The sequence below is a fragment of the Anas platyrhynchos genome, chromosome 20 (assembly GCF_047663525.1).
Source record: "Anas platyrhynchos isolate ZD024472 breed Pekin duck chromosome 20, IASCAAS_PekinDuck_T2T, whole genome shotgun sequence".
In the NCBI taxonomy this organism is placed as follows: domain Eukaryota; kingdom Metazoa; phylum Chordata; class Aves; order Anseriformes; family Anatidae; genus Anas; species Anas platyrhynchos.
In genome coordinates this window covers 7,429,534-7,447,945 of record NC_092606.1, presented here as the reverse complement: position 1 = coordinate 7,447,945, position 18,412 = coordinate 7,429,534, and the positions used below count along the sequence as shown (strand labels likewise).

General features: G+C 44.0%; 1 protein-coding gene across 3 annotated transcripts; it reads left to right on the top strand.

The window, feature by feature from the left end:
- The first annotated feature begins 359 nt into the window (after window positions 1-359).
- Window positions 360-18,176, top strand: LOC101794290 (3 beta-hydroxysteroid dehydrogenase type 7). 3 transcript variants are annotated; one of them, XM_013107521.5, is made up of 6 exons: window positions 360-603; window positions 4,051-4,206; window positions 7,486-7,594; window positions 11,529-11,628; window positions 12,461-12,623; window positions 13,640-18,176. In XM_013107521.5, exons 1-6 carry the CDS (start codon window positions 447-449, stop codon window positions 14,074-14,076), a joined length of 1,122 nt encoding a protein of 373 aa, XP_012962975.4. In that variant the 5' UTR covers window positions 360-446; the 3' UTR covers window positions 14,077-18,176. The 3 variants fall into 3 exon arrangements, with proteins under 3 accessions (XP_012962975.4, XP_012962977.4, XP_027301770.3); XM_013107523.5 differs by lacking the exon at window positions 360-603 and adding an exon at window positions 2,694-2,818; XM_027445969.3 differs by lacking the exon at window positions 360-603 and adding an exon at window positions 3,804-3,965.
- The last annotated feature ends 236 nt before the right edge of the window (window positions 18,177-18,412 follow it).

The following is an 18,412-nucleotide window of genomic DNA, read 5'->3' as shown; positions in this document are numbered from 1 at the left end:
GAGATCTTTTTGTAGCTTCATACTAAAAGCTGAATGCCCTGAGTGCATCTCTAGGACATGCAGCCTTTGCACAGCCCCCAGAGAGGTCTAGGCTATGATGGGCCAGGGCTGTCCAGGATGGAGAACACCTGGCATCACTATTTTGGGCTGAGACTGGCCACGTACCAAGATAAGCTGGAGGTGTCCCACTGATCCCACGCTACCAGGGTGGAAGGGAAAGGCTGAGTCAGAAAGCCCAGAACTGGCCCGTACATAGCATCAGTGTGTCTGGGGCAGCGCTTGTGTGACTGTGCCAACAAAAACCTGGCTTACTGGTTGGAGTTAATGTTCAGCCAGTTACACTTTGTGAAGGTTAAACTTCAGACTTCGTTCAGAAAACACACAGGGATCAACAGCGCACGATAGGATCTTGGCCGCAATCTTCTCTGTACTCCTCAACCACAAAAATGTCTTCAGAAACGGATAGAGCCCAGGTCTACCTGGTGACAGGAGGATGTGGTTTTATTGGTGAAAAGATTGTAGAGCTCCTGTCTCAACAAGACTACATCAAAGAGGTCAGAGTTTTTGATTCAGGAGCAAGAGAAGAAGAAAAATTCATCCCAGGTAAGGCAAGGGCATCATCTTGTATTTAGCAGCCATAACCCTCCCTCTTTCAAGACAGCGGGTATTTTACTGGAGATGCCAGTTACGGGGAAGGAACCTGGATTAAGCAGCCTGCATGGAGCATAACTTCCAGCTTGGGGGGGTGGGGAGGGGAGCGGGTTCAGCACTGCACCACATCAAAGCAAAATGCTCCACAGGGAGCAGCAGCAGTCGGTCTATCACAGGGAGGAGACGAGTCCCCACAAAGTACCAGCTGTAAGAAGAAACACTCCCTGGGGACCTCACACAGGATCTTGGCTGCCCAGTTGGTTCTGCTCACCCACTCAAACCCCCATGCTCCTGACCTGCTCCAACCAGTTAGCAATTCTGACACGACAACCAAATACCTTACAATAATAGAATCAGTGCTCAGAAGCTCAGTGTCTGCTAGAGATACCGTGAAATAAATTAATAATTGAGAGAAACCTATAGTCTGACTGTGCTGTGCAAAAAGTGGAAGAGGTGAGGCTCAGTAAATATGCTCCAAGATACTAAATTAATCCATTTGATCATATCCTGAGTGCTGCCTTCTGAAGTTTCAGCAGGGCTGATTACAGTGAGATACGCTGGGGAAAAGCAACCCGTTTTACTGGATCTGAGAGCATCCACCCCAAACAAGCCAACACAGCTCACAGTTCTCTGCAGTTGGTGGTGGGCTGCCCAAACCCTCAGCCTGCTTTGAATGAGACAAAAAAAAAAAAGTGACATGGGAGCTCCTATCTGATAAGAGGTATTGATAAGGAGGAGAGGGACTTCAGCAAGTTAAAAGATTCTCAGGGAAACGTCACTATCAGAAGTACTTCCTCCACAGACGAAATCACCATACTGCTTTCCTCGGGCTTCATGTAGCCAGTTGCATTAAAATTACCCAAAACTGAAGGGGAAAGCTGTTTAACCATTAAGGAGCTCCCATAATCCCTGCCTTTAGCCCTTAGGCTAAAAGGGCTGATATTCCTTCTCCGTGGTTCACCGTTTTGTATCTCTGGGCACTGCTCTCTTCTGGAGAGGTGGCACCAAGGGCAAGACAGAAGCCAGGAGTTTTCTTCTGTCCCACAATCTATTCCCCGTTTATGCCTGTTGATACAATTATGCCTTTTGCCCAGCTGCATGACTGTGGCAATAGGCAATCAAGCCCAACCTAACCCTTTCATGAATTGGGTTGGGCCCGCTGCCTCTTCCCTACTAAGCCCAGTATCTGCTCTTTGTCCCTATCATATTTTCATATTTCACCCTTATTTTTTTTTTTCCTTCAGACTCCATTAGTTACAATCAGCTTGTACTCTAATCCTCCAGCGTACTTTGAGTCCCTCCCAGTTTGATGTTATCTGCTGATTTAATGAACAAATACGCCAGGTTCTTGATGAAAACAATAAAAAGACCCAAATACAGCAATAAGCACTGGAGAGCCTCAGGGCAGCCACCTCCCACAGCTGGCAGCTCCCTGGGAGCTGTAACTCAGCCAGCTTTGTGCTCACCCTCGTGTGGCTTGCTTAGACCACGTTTGACTGACTTGCGTATGAGAATGACACAGAGTTTCCAAAGCCCTTCTAAAATCAAGATAGATGACGTTGACCTGTTCCACTACATCCACACAGCCTGCTAGCTTGTCATAAGAACAAAGGAGATTTATCTGACATGATTCATTCTTGCCAGATCTGTGTCACTTGCTACTGTTCTCCAGGTTATCCCACTGGTGCTTACACACATGTTGTTTAAGTCCTGAAATTCCTCATGTTGAAGTTAAGCTGTTCCATAATTCCCTGGCTCTTCTTTACCTCCTTTCTAAGCACAGGTGTTTCATTTGTTCTATTTCAACACCTCCTCCAAAAGTCCTCCAAACTATCTGATAGAGCAATAAAGCTGCAATTACACCCATTACCCCGTTAGCAGTCCCAGATAACACTCACCAGTGTTATCAATTTGAAAATTTCTCTTGGTGCTTGCCACCTCCCTCCTTACAGCTGAGCCCTTGTTGGTCTCTCCTTGGTCTTAATTGCACCAGCTGCCCTAAGACAGTGATTAGAAAGGAGCTATATAACACTTCAGCCCAACTTGTAGCAGGCTTTTCCTCATGGCTAAGTAGAAGCAAGCTGCCCCCACCATGAGGCTGCTGACTCTACTCCCCCTTCAGCACCAGCACAGCCTTTCAGCAGGAGCATCTTCCTCTGCTCTCCAGGCAAGCATATCCTCTCTGCTATATGGGCAATATCTTCCTTCTCTTCCCCTCTATTTGTGCTGAATTTAATATTCTGTTAATATTAAATATCCTACTGCTATGGGCTAATTCACCAAATTTTGGTGATGCTACTTAAGAAATCATCTTAATGCTTTTGTTAAACTTCTGCCTTTCCCTATGTCCTATGCTTCTAGGCAAATGCAAACCCAGCATCCTCAGTTTTCACCCTCCTTTGAATTGACAAGATCTTTTATCCCCTTGTACTTACAGTAGTTCACTGAGGGTTTCCAGGTCATAACACTTCTATAGCTGGAGTCACACACTGTTCCCTGAGCTGGTCCTGTGCTTGATCCTTCAGAAATCACTACCCTGATTCCTGGCTGTGTGGGGCTCTGCTGGAAGCCCCCAGCCCAGGGCAGAGGAGACACCTTTGCCCCAAGGCAGCCCTGTGGCTGCCTGCCTTGTTACAAAAGTCCTGGGGAGCACAGCTTCCTGACCCAGCTTCTTGCTGGCCTATTCCCAACCACAGAAAAAGGGAAAAATCCCACTGAGATGTTACAACACCATCTCAAAGCATGAAAACTAGTAGTAGATGCCAACAATAGCTGTGTATGGAGCAGCTATTTTGAGAGACAAGGAGAAGGAAAAAACAACAAACCAGCTTTCTGAATGGCTCAAAGAGAGGAATTCCCTATGAAACTTCATCTGACCTGTTACATTATTTTCCACTCCCACCTATACTATCTGCAATTTAAATAAAGCTTTGTGCAATGTCCCTCAAGCTTGCTTGGTGTTATTCCCACCACACTCTAGAAGTTTTCTGCCTTCAGGAAATTGTGTGGGACAGCCTCCCCGTTCACATGTCCAGCAGCCAGTCCCGCTGCCAGCTGCAGCTCCGGGCCAGCCGTCTCCCAGCCTCGCTCAGCTCTGTCCTTGTCTGCATGTAAGAGATGTGCAATGACAGCTGCAGTTATTCTGACACGCAGTTGGTGCAAACTGGCAAAGTGCTGTGCTGAATTAAACCAGATGCAGATCTGGTTTCTTGGGGTTCAGAAAGCGGGGATGTATTTTTCCCTGGTGTGATGTATTCAAATGGCAGAGTTGTCGGCGTGCTGCTGCTTGCCCTGCAGAGAGGAAAGCTTTCCAAGTAGGATCTTCATCCTGCAAGAAGGTGAGGATGCTGTTTTGTATTTTTTCCCCCCTGCATTTATGCTTATATTATTCTTCTCCAGCTACCACTCATGTGACAGTGATGAAAGGAGACATTCGAGACTACAATCTGCTCCTTGCTGCCATGCGGGGTGTTCACGTGGTTATTCACACAGCTGCTATTGTGGACTACAGAAACACTGTGCCCTTCTGGGAAATGAAAGCTGTCAACGTTGGGGGTAAGCTCTTTAAAACAGGCAATTAAATACAGACTTAAATTCACACGCCTTGGTGTGGAGTCATACAAGAGGCTACAACATATGTATCCGCTCTGACTTCGTGCTCCTGTGTCCCCTGAATGCCACAAGCACCACTCTGCTGTGAGATGAGAAAGGTGCACTTCCAGCAGGGGGGTTTCTGCTTTTTCCCTCTGTTGCTCAGGGCAGGCTGTGCTGCTCCTCTGCACAGCTGTAAAGCTAAATCTAATGAAGTCAGATGTGGAGCCAGATACTGTGTAAGTTATTCTAATCAGGGGTATAACTTTCACTAGTAATACTGATTCAGAACATACTAAACAGTTTCTTCTCACTACAGGTATGTGAGAAAGACAGCGATCAAAAATTAACCCCTGTTCTAAATACTTTGTGGCTTCCCTGGGGGTCAGAAAATAGTCTTGCACAGGTGGGGGTACAGGGTAGCTATCAGTTGAGCTGCATCCATGCTATAAGGGAGTGATGTTATTTTTAATAGTCACAGAGGTTGCAACTATTACATATCTACAAGCCACACACAGCCAAGATCTCCATGACTCTTTCTATCACCAAGAGCTGATTTCATGTTAGGTGCAAGATCTGCTTAAAGAAAACTTGATCATAAATCTGTGAAATAAGTATGGGCTATAAAGATAATGAAATCCCTATTACAGCAGCAATTCCAATGGCACCTCAGGCTGTTAGCTACTAGAATAGCTGTTAACCACAAGGAAACAATTTTACAGATATATGTGTATATACACATACATACTGTATATACATGCATGCACACATCTCACTTGGTTACTGCTTAGGGCTACTCCTACTTTCTGATATATTCAAGGGCAACATTTAAATTCCATCCATTCATTGCTGTAGTTGTTTTCAAAACCAGATGCTTTTAAGAGCCTGTATTGTGTGTGTGTACCAAGAATACCCAGAGCCTGAGGGTTCCTGCTGCCTTTTAATGGCTGAGATCTTCCTCCTCATTGTCTGCTTGCTATGAGCAAGGTATTTTAGTGCACTGAGGTTTCCACTGATAACAGTGAACTCGGGCAACTCCCCTGTTCAGCAAACCAAACCTCTGTCAGATATTTCTGACAGCACCAGAACACCGCACAGCCCGTGTTTCTGCAACGTGACTGGTGGCTGAGCGCCTCTTCGGGAGCAGTTGGAGGCGGCTCAGCAGGAGCCTCACCTGCAGCTGATCTGTTCTGCACTTGTGCCTTCCCTTGGATAGCTTCATGTGGGCCTCCCCAAACTCAGGCTGCGGCCTCCACTAGGACTGCTCAGAGTCTTAAATGCAGAGATTAGCCTGAACTTTTCCATTAATCGTAGCAGGTAAAAGAATAAAACTGAATTGTGTTTGACACCTACTGTAAACTTCATAGAAGGGGGGAAAAAAGTCAGGACAGGTCAACTACATTATCTTAGCTGGCTCCTCTGTGCAGCTCAGGCCACAGAAATTCATCCAATTACTGCCTTAAGCCCAATAATTTGTGGCTAAATTGGCTATGCCTTTTCAAAGGACTTTTGCCTAGAATTAAGGACAGCAAGTTAATGGGCTATCTATCAAGTCTTTCAGCAAGCCATAACGATGCTTAGGAGTATTAGTGTGGCTACCGCTAATTACTAGTGCTGGCAAAAATTTACACCTTTGTTCTGCTTTGTTCCTTCTCTGTTTCAACCACTGGTTTCTGAATCGTGTTACAGTCTTGACTAGACTGAGGAGCCCTCTCTTACAAGAATTGCTTTTTCCATCTAGTCAGTCTCTTTAATCTGTTTTTTGTTAAGCTGAATGGATTTTAACTTATCTGTTTCCAGTGATATTTATCTACAGGGGTTCTCAGTAAACTTTGTATAGTGACAGGCCAATGAATAAGTAAATTGTTTTCTACCAGGTCTTCATATTGACTCATGCTCTCTGAAATTATCCTAAACTCAGGATTTCCTTGATAATTTAAGATCATGCCTTTAAGAACAAGAATAGAAATTGCAAGCCCTCCTGAGCAAGATCCGCAGCACGGCTCAAGGGCAGATCCTGATTAGCCAGGTATGAATAGTGCAGAGACTTCCCGAAACCAACTCTATCGGCAGCTTCCTTTAAGATCTGCCTTATCAGATTTGAAGGCCCATCAATATGCATCCATGGGTTTGTTGTTGTCATTCAGGCTATTGTAGAATCAGCTTGATTGAATCATAATTGCAAAACCCTCCCTGGAAGAGTTGCAAATCACTTAAGAGAAAAAAAAAAAAAGAAAAAAAAAAACACAAAACCACACACTGACCCACAAGTTCAGCCAGAAGAAGCATAGATGCTGCCCTCAGTACTAGTTAACCTGACTGCTGTCTGGTTACCACACTACCTGAAGCAAACCAGTTACAGCTTTCGCTCAAGTAGCAAATTCTCAGCTCTTTTAAGTTGAAAAACCAAGACACAAGTCACTAGGTTGTCCATAACATGTGCAAACTAATGACACTCGGAACATTGCAAGCTAAGATCAATGCTGGATTTTACTATTTTTACTGTCAAATCTGTCCTTATTCCCCTAGACAGATACTGTTCCTATATTCCTAAAAAGGAATAAATACTTTATCTGAACAAAGATGACAAAAAAAGGGGGGCTTTTTGGTACCAAATTGCTCTGTTGCTTCCTTGTTTCACATGGGAGACTCAGCCTAGGACTGTATGAAATGTATTATGAGATTTCTGCCCATGGTTTTCTTGAACCAAACCATGCTTCAGTTTCATCTGGATTTCATGTGGACTTGTAAGCTGCACTTACTATTTTATTTAATGTTTTGTAGCTACCAGGAGGAGTCTGTTGCAATGTTTTTTCACCCTACAGTCACTTCCATAGAGCAGTATACATGTATGCAACTAAAACACCAATTATTTTGCCAGAAGGCTGCAATTCACCATTTGACAGTCTGTTCATGTATCAAAAAAAGATGGACAACATGGAATTTTGCTCTGCCAAGCTGTCAGCTTCTTTTTTTAACAACTATTAAGTCAAAGTTATGTCAGATGCTAATAGCCATAGAGATTAAGCCACTTTATAGCTAAAGATGTAGCTGTGGCTCTCATGTTATAAAACATCCATACCGGTGCAAATGTACCTGAGGAGCAGCAACCTTGACCTATGGCTTTACATTTTTTTGGCCATGAAAAGGATGGATCTAGTCCAAGTCAGAGTCTCAAGTCTGGAAATCTCATTTGACTTGCATAACAGAAACCAAAGCAAGGCAGATGATGTTTGTCCTCAGGTACTGAAAACGTGTTAAGGGCCTGCTGTGTCCTGAACATCCCATATGTTGTCTACACAAGCTCCATCGCTGCGGTGGGACCTAACACCTTGTGTGAGCCCATGTGCAGGTAAGGCCAAACAAATCTTTTGAATCACTCCGGATTTCCAGTTAAACAGCAACGAAGCTGCAAACAGCTGAAGAATTTTGCTGTGTCTCCAAAGGACAACATGTGTTCTTCTTCCTCTTGATTCTTTTACTCCTCCTTAGAAATCCCTCTTTGCTCTTCATCTTCAAGAATCACAGCCCTTCCCAGCCAAAACTTGACCAGAAAGTTGACTGAGAGATGTAGGACCCAGCTGCACCTCCAGGCTGTCCTCCATGTGCTATGGACCTGCTCCTCTAAGCCCTAAAATCAGTTTTGGTATTAGATCTGAGCTGCTCAGGGTTTGACAAGCTTGAGTTTCACCCTGCTATTGGGTCTGAGTTTTCACTCACTTCACACTGAGTTGACCCAAAGGGCAGGTGTTCTGTCACCAACCCACTTTCCTCTTTTTCAGCTCCACAGTGAATTGCTAGTGAACCTGCACCAAGCTCCTAGTAACAAGAGATCAAATGCATATGGACTATTTCAGCATGACCTCAGAGGGAGGGTACTTTGTTAACATAGTCTTGGGCCACAGCTGCATTTGGTGTGCAATTGCAGTGTTCTTGTGTAGCTGCACTCTCTGTGACCAGGCTCTGACCTGGTAATGGCACCCTATCCCTCAAAATACCTTTCCCTGGGAGGCGTTTGCCAGGGTTAACTCCTGGACTTTCTGCTTTTTGATACATGCTAAACCCACCTCTTCTGCATGTGGCTCCTTCAAGACTAACCCACAGACTCAGAGGATGTAGTAGAGCTTAGAAGCCCTCCTGGGGCAAAAGGTGGGATTTGGAACAATGTGAAGATGCCAATATTGGGGTGGGTATTTTTTTTTTCTCTTTGATATCCAGAATAGCCTTTCACAACCAGCTGACATTCCTGCTCAGGATCTGGGTACCTCTTGTATTCATGGGGCACGAGGACTTGCACCTTGAACTGGGCTGATATTACTGAAGACCAAGAGCTGAAGCCACATTACATTTGAAGGCAGGTGGAGATAGGGGCAAGTCTGATACACACCATTGTAAGGCTGTTTGCTGATTTCAAGCACAGTTGTATCTATACAGACTGCTCAAACCATGGAAACTTGTGTGCAAGGGGAACTGGCTCAAAACCAAGTTTTGTCTCTACAGGCAGCCAGTCTAGACACAGCTGGCTTCAGTCTCTTGGCTCTAGAAATTTGAGCCTAGCTAGAAAAGGCTGCTTAAGACATAACTTAAAATGACCTACAAGCCTAAATTTCATACTTGCAAGTAAACTAAGGCATAACCCAGTTCTGAACAGCATTTAAGCACCCAAATCCATAGAAATAAATGTCTTATGGAAAAAAAATCCCCGAGAGCAGGAAACCTCAACCCACTTGGGAGCATGAGTACAAAATGATCTGGTGTTATTGAAAGGCTATGGAATTTGGTCATTAACATATCTAAATCACTTCTAAAAATGAATGTATGTCCTTGTTTGAATTTTTAGCCCTGTGATTTGAGATGCATGTGAGTAGGTGATTTGAGAAATCTACCCCAAATCTTGCTTGAGAGGACAGTCCTTGGCCTTGTAATGATGCCCAAGTAATGATACCCATCCACACTGAGGTTCATTCACGGAGCTGACCATCCTCTCAACTCCCAATCCTTCCCTGTCACAAACACAAATAAAATCACTGCCTTTATCTCATTTTACAGAACACATTCACGTTTTCCCATCGTGCTGGGAGAAAGCCTGCTTTTGAGAGTGGTTCTTGTTCTCTGATGATTTTCACCTTAAGCTCCTGGAATTAAAGTGGGAGAAGAGGCACCCACATAAAAATTACGCCACTTGTCCCACTAGGGAACCCAGTGATGACTGCAAGGCAATGTAATATGTCCATGTCCAGACTGAAAGCACAGGTGCTGTTTCCCCATCCCCACCCAATCTGTTCTGCTCTTTTCCCTCTCAGAGCATGATCCAGCCTGCCTTACTTCCTTTTTCTCTTTCTCTGTCCCCTTTCTCTCTCGTTCCTTGTATAATTTTATTTAACTCACTTTTACATGCTGGGGAATTGACACAGACAAAGGATGATTAGTGTCTGGACAGGGTGATGGGTGCAGGGATAATGCTCACACCTCAGCATCCTACAATAATAGAAAATGCCTCTGTCAGTCTCAATCCCTCTGAGACAGCCACCGCTGAGATACCTTCTGACAATGCTGCTCCAGTCTTATTAGCGTTCAGTTATCTGTGATCGTTTTGAAAAGCAAGAGCATTATGCTGAGCTCTTTGTTACTACTAAGCTTCAAAAGGGGTGGGGGAAGGCAAATACGAGCAGAGCTCTGCAGCCCAGGAATGACAGGCAGGTTGCCCCTTGGTGAAGCTGCTGCTTTTTAAAAGCTTTGCAAGGCAAAAAATAAATTCAGATATAAAAAGAAAGCAATTAAAACTAGAACTTCTAGATAACCCCTCTAATTGTCTTGAGCCTCTCCTGGGGTCACAACAAACCGCGCACAATCAATCTTTTGTCGTGCTTGTTTTCTGGTTTGTCTCCTGCTCATCACCCGTAAACACAGGGAAGAGGAGGAGGGCTTTGTGATAAAAGCCAGGGGTGCACGGGGAGGCTGTATTTCTGAAGCTCCTAATTTATTTCTGTTGCTGCAGCACAAGACGGCCCTGATCTCAGCTGGGATATCTGACACACGAGATACCAGACTGCCAAACAGGCAGAAGAAAGGCAGCAGCATTATCCGGGTTTTACATGTGGGGATCTGAGCACAGAAAAAAGCAAGCAAGTTGCCCAAGGTCAGAGAGGGAGCCTGAGTCAGAGTTTGCTTTGCTGAGGCCCAGAGCTTGGCAAAAAGACCCGTGCTGCAGACTGGCTGCACGACCTTGTTGCAGGCCTCTCCAGAAGTGGCTCTGAGCCCACCTGCAACAGGAGCACGATGGCTCTTCACTGCCCTGCATGGGGGTATCCCAAGCCTGGTGTTTGCCTAGCGTGAGTTTCTGTAGGAGAGAAAAAATATAGAGGAAAATTATTTAAAAATGAGAAGAACGCAAATTCTGAACCAAATCCTAGAACGGACTAATGTGCTAATTACAACACTTGGACAAAATGGTAGCTGCTTTCTTGGTTCTCCTTGGAATTATTTCCAGGCCTGGGAGGGCAGTTATTTGATGGATCCCATTGACTCCCCTCCTCACTGCTGCAAGTTAGGAGGCACGGCCAGCTGAGGAGCATGTTGCCTTCCTCCGCAGTCACAGCCAAGGGTCCCCAGATGGCTCCAAGCCCTGCTTGCCCTAGATCGTGGACCTACATTTTTGCTCTTCCCTCAAGCACAATCTGCTAGGGAAGATGAAGGAATAACCTCAGCACAAATCTGGTGATTGCACACCTTCCACAAGCCCACTAGCAGCTTTTGCATCACCAGCAAATGTCTCCCAACTCTAATCTACAATATGAGAAAATTAAGCAGCAGCAGCTTCTTTTAGTTTATAGCTCATAAGAGGCTTCTTGCTACCTCTAATGGAAAAAAAAAAAAAAAAAAAAAAAAAGTAGGATTGCTCTCATTTTCCTGCCCTCCATCATCTTGTGCTCTTTCCACCTTGCTCAGCCACTTGAGAGTTGCTTAAAAAGGTAACTGCACTGCCTTCTAATTTGCCTGCCAGCATATTGTTTGCTTCAATCACACAGTATTAGACAAAAGCAAATCCAACTCTCAGACATCAAATCATGCAAACCTGCCCTATGAACCCACTTTTGCCTAACCCTGCAGAATTGCCTGGTATTTATTTCTCCCAGACCATAGCAAGGATCTTAGACCCATACAATTCCCCACCAGAGGTAAGTCCCTGGAGGGCAGGGGCTGCAGAGTAAATCACGCTATGACAAACGTCTCCCAGCCCCGAGCTCCACCTCCACAGTCACCCAGCATCTTGCAATCTATTCCAGAGGAAACGAGGACACCAAATACAGCGGGGAAGTGGAGCTTCCTTACGGGAAGACGAAGGCCATGGCAGAAAAACTTGTATTTGAAGCCAATGGAAAAAAGGTACAAAAATCAATGGTAGCACCCCTGGTGTTGCAGCACAGGATGAGTGGGAGGAGACAGATGGTTAGAAAGGTCCCACAGCTCATATCCAACTGCTTCCTCGACTGGATATGCATACCAAAATCCCCAGAGTTTACCAAAGGCTGAGCCTGCCTGCCAAGCACTTGCAAGATCAAAGAGTGCTGCCCTTCATGCCTATGCTTAAACTCCACCAAAAGGAGCGGGGCTTTGAAAAGCACTGTGTAAACTTAAGACCTACAAAACCAGGTTCACCTGGTTCATACTGCACATAACAATGTGTTTTCAGACATGCCTGAGTGATTTAACAGTATTTATTATTTAATATTACCCAGACCCAGCCACCTACCTAAGTTGGCTGCCTAGTTGTTTCGGACTCCCAGTAGTCAGCACACAGATGAGTCCTTCTAGAGGATGAAGCAGAACATAAAAATGCAACTTCTGTCCTGCCTGGAGCAGCTCTCTCTCCTGGTTACAGTTTGAGGTCAGCCCAGTTTTGGTTGTTGCAAATATTCCTTCACACCTCAGCTGCAGAAGGAGTTAATGCTGTTAGCACCCTCCACCTGAACTTTCTGAGTGAACACCACCCATATGCAGGTGTGCTTTGTTAAAAATAAATAAAATCAAGTGGGCACCTCATTGCATTTCTAAGGATCCAAACCAGGCCCTAGCTGTCCAGCCAAAGTTTGTAAAGGTTGACTCCTCTAGCCCAATTTCCCCAAGATTTTTGGTTTCATCTGACACACACAACATCACTGTGGAAGGTTTTAGCTCTGAATCCATTGCTCACTAACATCCCTCCCTGATATTTCAGCTGAGCAATGGTGGCAAACTCACAACCTGCATCATCCGTGCGAACACAGTATATGGGGAGAAGGCAACATTTCTGCGAGACCTGTATTTGTTTGCCAAAGCCAGGAATGATGTGTTGAACTACCTGGAGCCTGAAAACACCGAGCGCAATTCCACGTATGTGGGTGAGTGACTGATCTCTCTGCTTGTGGTGCTGCCTGGCTGTTCTGGTCCCAGGAGATCTTCCATTGCAGCTTACCCATAACTCCTGATGACAGAAAGATGAGTATGGGGATTGAACACAAATATTTTTATAACCACAAAGCTTGGTCTTGCTAAAAGAATTTTTAATATAGATGTTTACATTTTTAATATTTTTTTTTCTTGCGAAGGGCTTTCTTTTTTTTCTTCCCCTCAATGTAGGGAAAAATGTTTAGAAAAAAAAATAGCAGAAAAGAATAATAGGAACTTTTTTTTGGTAACCTTTCAATGATTTTATTGGGGAAGACAGAAATTCGGGAATATTTTAAAAATGTTTTTGTTGTTTGAAAAGACATATTTTCATTACAAGAAATTACATTAACTATTTATAACTTAGGAAAAACATTCCTTGGAAAAAAAATAAAAAGACTGTAATACATAAGTGATTCTTGCAAGCACGAAAGACTACACATGAAACCTATTGAAATAGTTTGTTGTGGTGTTGAATGCGTTACAGGGGAGTGTAACTCACCATTAAATCATGCAGGGCTTTAGTTATTTCTGTGCAGCTCACTTATATGTCTTTTTCCAAAAGTGCAGATAACAGTAGTTTGAAAATGCTGTAATGGAAGAACCAGGCCTAGATAAATCAAGTGACTTCTTCAAAGGCTCTCAGCAGAGCCAGGAATAAAACCCTCAAGCTCTGCCTCCCATTCATCCTGCTCTCACTACAAAACACTGCCCTTTCGCTTCGCGTGAACCGGTATCACAAGGAACATTAATTGTCCAGCACAAAGGGGAGACCAAAGGTTTAAAGGCTCTTGGAGGTCTGGATTAACTACTCTGTCTCTCGGCAGTACAGCTGAGTAACACGATGAGTGCTTTCCCTGTTTCGCAGCACCGAAGAAGGCAGACCCAATGCACTCATTCATTTTAAGAGGAAACAGGCAAATCTAGCTCCTCCTGAATGCCTGTCTCTCTCCCCCTCTTATTTCTCCAGGGAATGTTGCATGGATGCATGTTCTTGCAGCAAGGCACCTGCAGCTGAGACCAGACTTACTCGCCGGTCAAGTGTATTATTGCTATGATGACACTCCAAGAAAAGGTTTTCTGGTCAGGCATCAGATCCTGTCTTCTATGGACCCCTCAATAAGGCTGGGCTCGCACATCCCTTACTGGAAGATGTGGTTGATAATACACCTGCACAGGATAATCAAGGTCCTCTTGTACCCTTTCTGGAAGCCGCAGCCGTTCCTAAACTTGCCTTTACTGAACACAATAGTCACCACCTTCTCCTATGAGACGGACAAAGCCTTCAGGCACTTTGGGTACAAACCCCTCTTCACCTGGCAGGAGAGCAAGCAGAGAACGGCGCAGTGGCTGAAAGCAGCTGCAGGGAACCTATCCTGTCCCCATCTTCACGAGAAGGAGAATTAAAGCAGCACATTTGGGTAAAGAGAGAGCGAGCTCATTGCTGAACTTCACAACACGCTGTGGTCTCAGGCAGCTGGTGGGATGTCTGTAACCGACTCACACACTCAAGGGGTCTTCCCTGATAGTTTCTGGAAGAGCAAGGAAACCCAGCAAGTTCTTGCTCTGTTTTAGGGCTTGATGGAAAAGAGGTAGCTCTGGAAAAGGGAAAAATGCTACCTCTTTTTAGGATTATTCCTGTTATTATTAACATATGAATGATTATATCTGTTTTGAAATGTTATTCCTATAAAATAAGCCTGCAGTCTCTTGTACTGACAATGAATAGCCTACCTTACATCCTAACCATGTGCCTGGACACCTGACCAAGCTTAGAGGTGGTTACACATAGGTTGTAACTCAAATGCTCCTACCTTGTAGCACTCTAGCAGCAAAACAAATTAAAGGCTGTGTTCAGCTGCTGCACAGAAGGCAGACAGCAACTTGGGTGAAAGTCTTGGGGGCTGCATTTATGCTAAATAACGCCTGAACTTTGGGCAGAAGAGTGCATCTGAACTCATTCTGTGGCACTGGAGCTACAGTCTGTGGGGGAACAATATTTCAGAGATATTTTCCTAGCACGGATGGGGTGGGCACTTACAGAGGATTCACAACAAAAGCAAAGCCTGCGGTCGGATCAGTTTGCCAGTTCCTCTACCTGTAAGGCATGCAGAGGGGCTGACAGACCTACATTAAGCACAACAGATTTCAGTTTTCACCTGAGCTTGGAGGAATGGGCTATTTTTACAATACTGGTTAAAATTTAAAATTGGTTTTGTTGTTTTGAGAATGTTTGAAGTATTCCTGTAGTCTGTGAACATGTAACCACCTCCTGAGTTTTCCTACAGTTACAATGTACATATGCACAAATAAAAGCTTATTTTAATTACTTCCCTAATCCTCCTGGAAAAAGCAAGTTTCAGCATGATATCTTTGATAGAAATGATCAAGATTTGCTTCTTGTTAGTCATAGCAATTACTCAGGAAGGAAAGCGAAGCGATACCGTGTGAGCTGCCAAGTTAACTTCACCGAAATTCATACTCACAAGAGAATTCTTGGGAAAATGAGCTCACAGATCTCAAATCATTTGCTCAGGTAATTCATGAATAATTTCAAATGACAAATAAATTTAGGGCAAACAATCTGTTCATAGAGAATGTGGGAAGCTGAACTGTGTAAGTTATCAGCTCCCTACTTTTTTACTCAATCCTTTGCGCTGGGAAGTTTTTCAGAAAGGGAGTAATAAGATTGCTGGGTTTTCTATTTCATTAACAATTAGCTGGGCAGCTTCCTGCTATAATTTAAATGGTAAATGACAGCTTGCTAAGAATTTGACAAAGAAATATATACCCAATTTCTCATGCATTTTGCCAGAGCATCTCTGCAGTACGACAACGTCGACTGCAACAGGTTTTGATGCTTCTGAAGCCTTGTTTTTATCTTGCCAAAAAAGAGCCACTGGGTGGAGCTGCAAGTCTGTGAGACAGGTACCTTCGCCGTGTGATTTCGAGTGTTGCAACAGCTTTGGCTTGAGCTATTTTAAAAAAGAATCCGAAGACCTACCCAGAAAGCAAGGCTGACGGATGGGCTGGGGGTACCTGATCATCCAGGTTTGTCCTCAGTTTGTGGCATTTGGAGTTTTGGACCTCCCTCTGCTGCCTGGATGCATTCATCTTTTTATCCTCGTATAGGTGTATCATCAAAGAGACCAAGAAAATTATTTTTCCACTGGTAACTCAGAAAAGAATAAAAGTTTGCTTTTTATTACAAAATATAATGAAATATGGTACTCTGACCTTCGAGAAAACTTGGCTAAGTACAAGAGCTGATGCTGTCAGTCCCATTTGGAGCCATTGCTTTATTCCTTTGTGGGCTCTGGAGTTACTGAAGGTACTGAGTGGTGTAATTGCCAAGTCCCAATACTACCCTAGAGACCAATGTATGCTCGCCTCCTTTCAGAAACCTCTCTGGGAACCTTATCATGCTTTTCTTCCTATCCTGCTCATCATCACCTATGATTTTGATGCTTAGCAGGATACAGATGACACACAGGATAAGGAACAGGCATTTTTAAAGGTAGTTAATGGCAGCATTTTTCAAAAGGACTTGAATAATTTACCTACTTAGCTTTTTTTTTACACCAACCCACCTCCCAAGCTTTGACAAAAGCAAGCAGAGGATTCCCTTTCCCTGCACATAGTAGAAGTGGGGGAAAAAGTTAGACAGCAAAGCCTCTGTACTGTTTTCCAAAAAGATGAGTAAGCTTCCTTTGGCTGCACTGCAGTTTGGCTCCTCCAAGCTAATGCTGCTGCAGACTTCCTGTTAGATCCTTGATTTTATCAGATTATAACTTGTTTTCTCCTGGCAGTGCTTTAATTCTTTCTACTGCACTGGGTTGTCATTGGCTTTTCTTTTCAGGGTCCCAGCCCTATTATGTAACAGCAGCAGAAGTAGGAAAAAAAAAATAAAAAGAGGAAAAAAAATATTTCAGATCTGTTTCTACTTCTGGAAAGGAGCCTTTGTGCACAATTACTCATCCAAGAGATTCAGCAGGTATAACTGCTTCCCCCAGGGGCTCCATTATATAATTGGATTTCAGCCATACAAATTAAATCCTATCTTACCCCTTAGTTAAGCCAGGCAGTAAGTATTTAATGCTAATATCCCTGACAACTATTGCAGGGAGAAGCAGAGATGAAGCACAGAGGAGACAGATGCATGCTTCTCTGCTGGAGGAGCAGGGAGGATGAGCAGGGAGTGCACTGACAGAAAGGCACCTGCTATTTTTTAAAGCTGGCTAAACTTCCCCAGCGCGAGCCATGGCGTCTGCTGGCGGAGTTGTCTGAGCTGGAACGTGGTTTTTCCTCTGTTTTCCGCCTGCCGATGTTCCCATGTGCGTACTGAGCGTTCATCCCCCCAACACACACACACACACTTCAAAGAGCCGCATGCCTAACCCTGTTTGAGTTTCTATGGAAGTCTCTGTTCTTGTGCAACGTCTGAAAGAAGCAAGTTTAGTAACATTAAAACTCAAGCCAAACACACAAACAAGCAAAGAATTCCCAAATTAAAAAGAAAATCTTAACCGAGTTACTCATTCATCTGCATTTTCTATTGCGCTCTGTCTTCTCCGGGCATGTTTCTTTTAGACAAAGCCCTCTGGGCAGAGACCATCTCTTTTGGTGTCTGGTACATCAGTCACATAGTTAGTACATAGTAATAAAGGAAAATAGATTCATGGTAGGAGTTAAACCAGTCAGTCTGGTACCGTAATTGGAACATAATCTCATATTGACAGTATTTAACACAGGATGCGCTGGGAACAGATGGCAGCACGCCAGGCCTCAATCGTTCAGCAAATATTGGAAAGATATTTTCCAAGTCCAGCTTCTCAACCTCATCTCTGATATCGGAAGCTTCGCTTTCCCCAACGGGACTAGATATACTCACTAATCCTGGAAAAAGCCCGGTGCACCGTGTGCTTCTGAGCTTGCAGGCAATTTGGCTAGCAGAGTTTCTGCTGGTAACTATCTTACGAATGTTTAAAGAGAGATTTGAAAAAGCACCGAGGGCAAAAGACATCCATTGGTACACACTTGCACGCCTTCCCCTTGCAGACAGAGACCATCATACCCATGACACAAGGCACGAACCCACGTGCACTTCCCATGCCAGGGATACCCACCAGCATGCCGGTCTGCCTTGCCTTTCATCTCTCAGACCTTCAGTCTTACAATTAACTCACTGGGAACACAGTGGCAGTACAGAGTTGTTCCCTTCCATAAGCCTAAAACGCTGAGAAAAGGAAGGGGAAAGGAGAGGGAGCCCAGTTATGGCCAAGACTCATCCTGCAGTATGGAGCACGACACTGTGATTGCAGGAATAAACTCAGCTTTCCAAGGGTACGGGAGAAGTATACCTTGCTTTCTGTATCTGCTACAGAAAGTTTAAATTGATTTTTCTCTATTTCAGCAATTAATTTCCATTAATCAGGTTACTGTACAATGCTACACTATAATTCACAAGTTTTATGTATTATATGAATAAAATTGCACATATATTTTTATGTGATTTTCATTTAATTGAATTCCAAGGAGATTTATCTCCTGGGTTATTAATAAATCTTAATATGGCCTATAACACTCAATTGATATTTAATTAACCTGCAATAACTGCCTTGTAAAATGTAAATTAAATGCTTTATTTTTTCAGGCATATAACGTTAAATCAAATTCTTAATTCTACCAGCAAAGCAAAAAGGAGTGGGGGAAAAACAAGACTCCAGGCCACAGAACCTTAGAC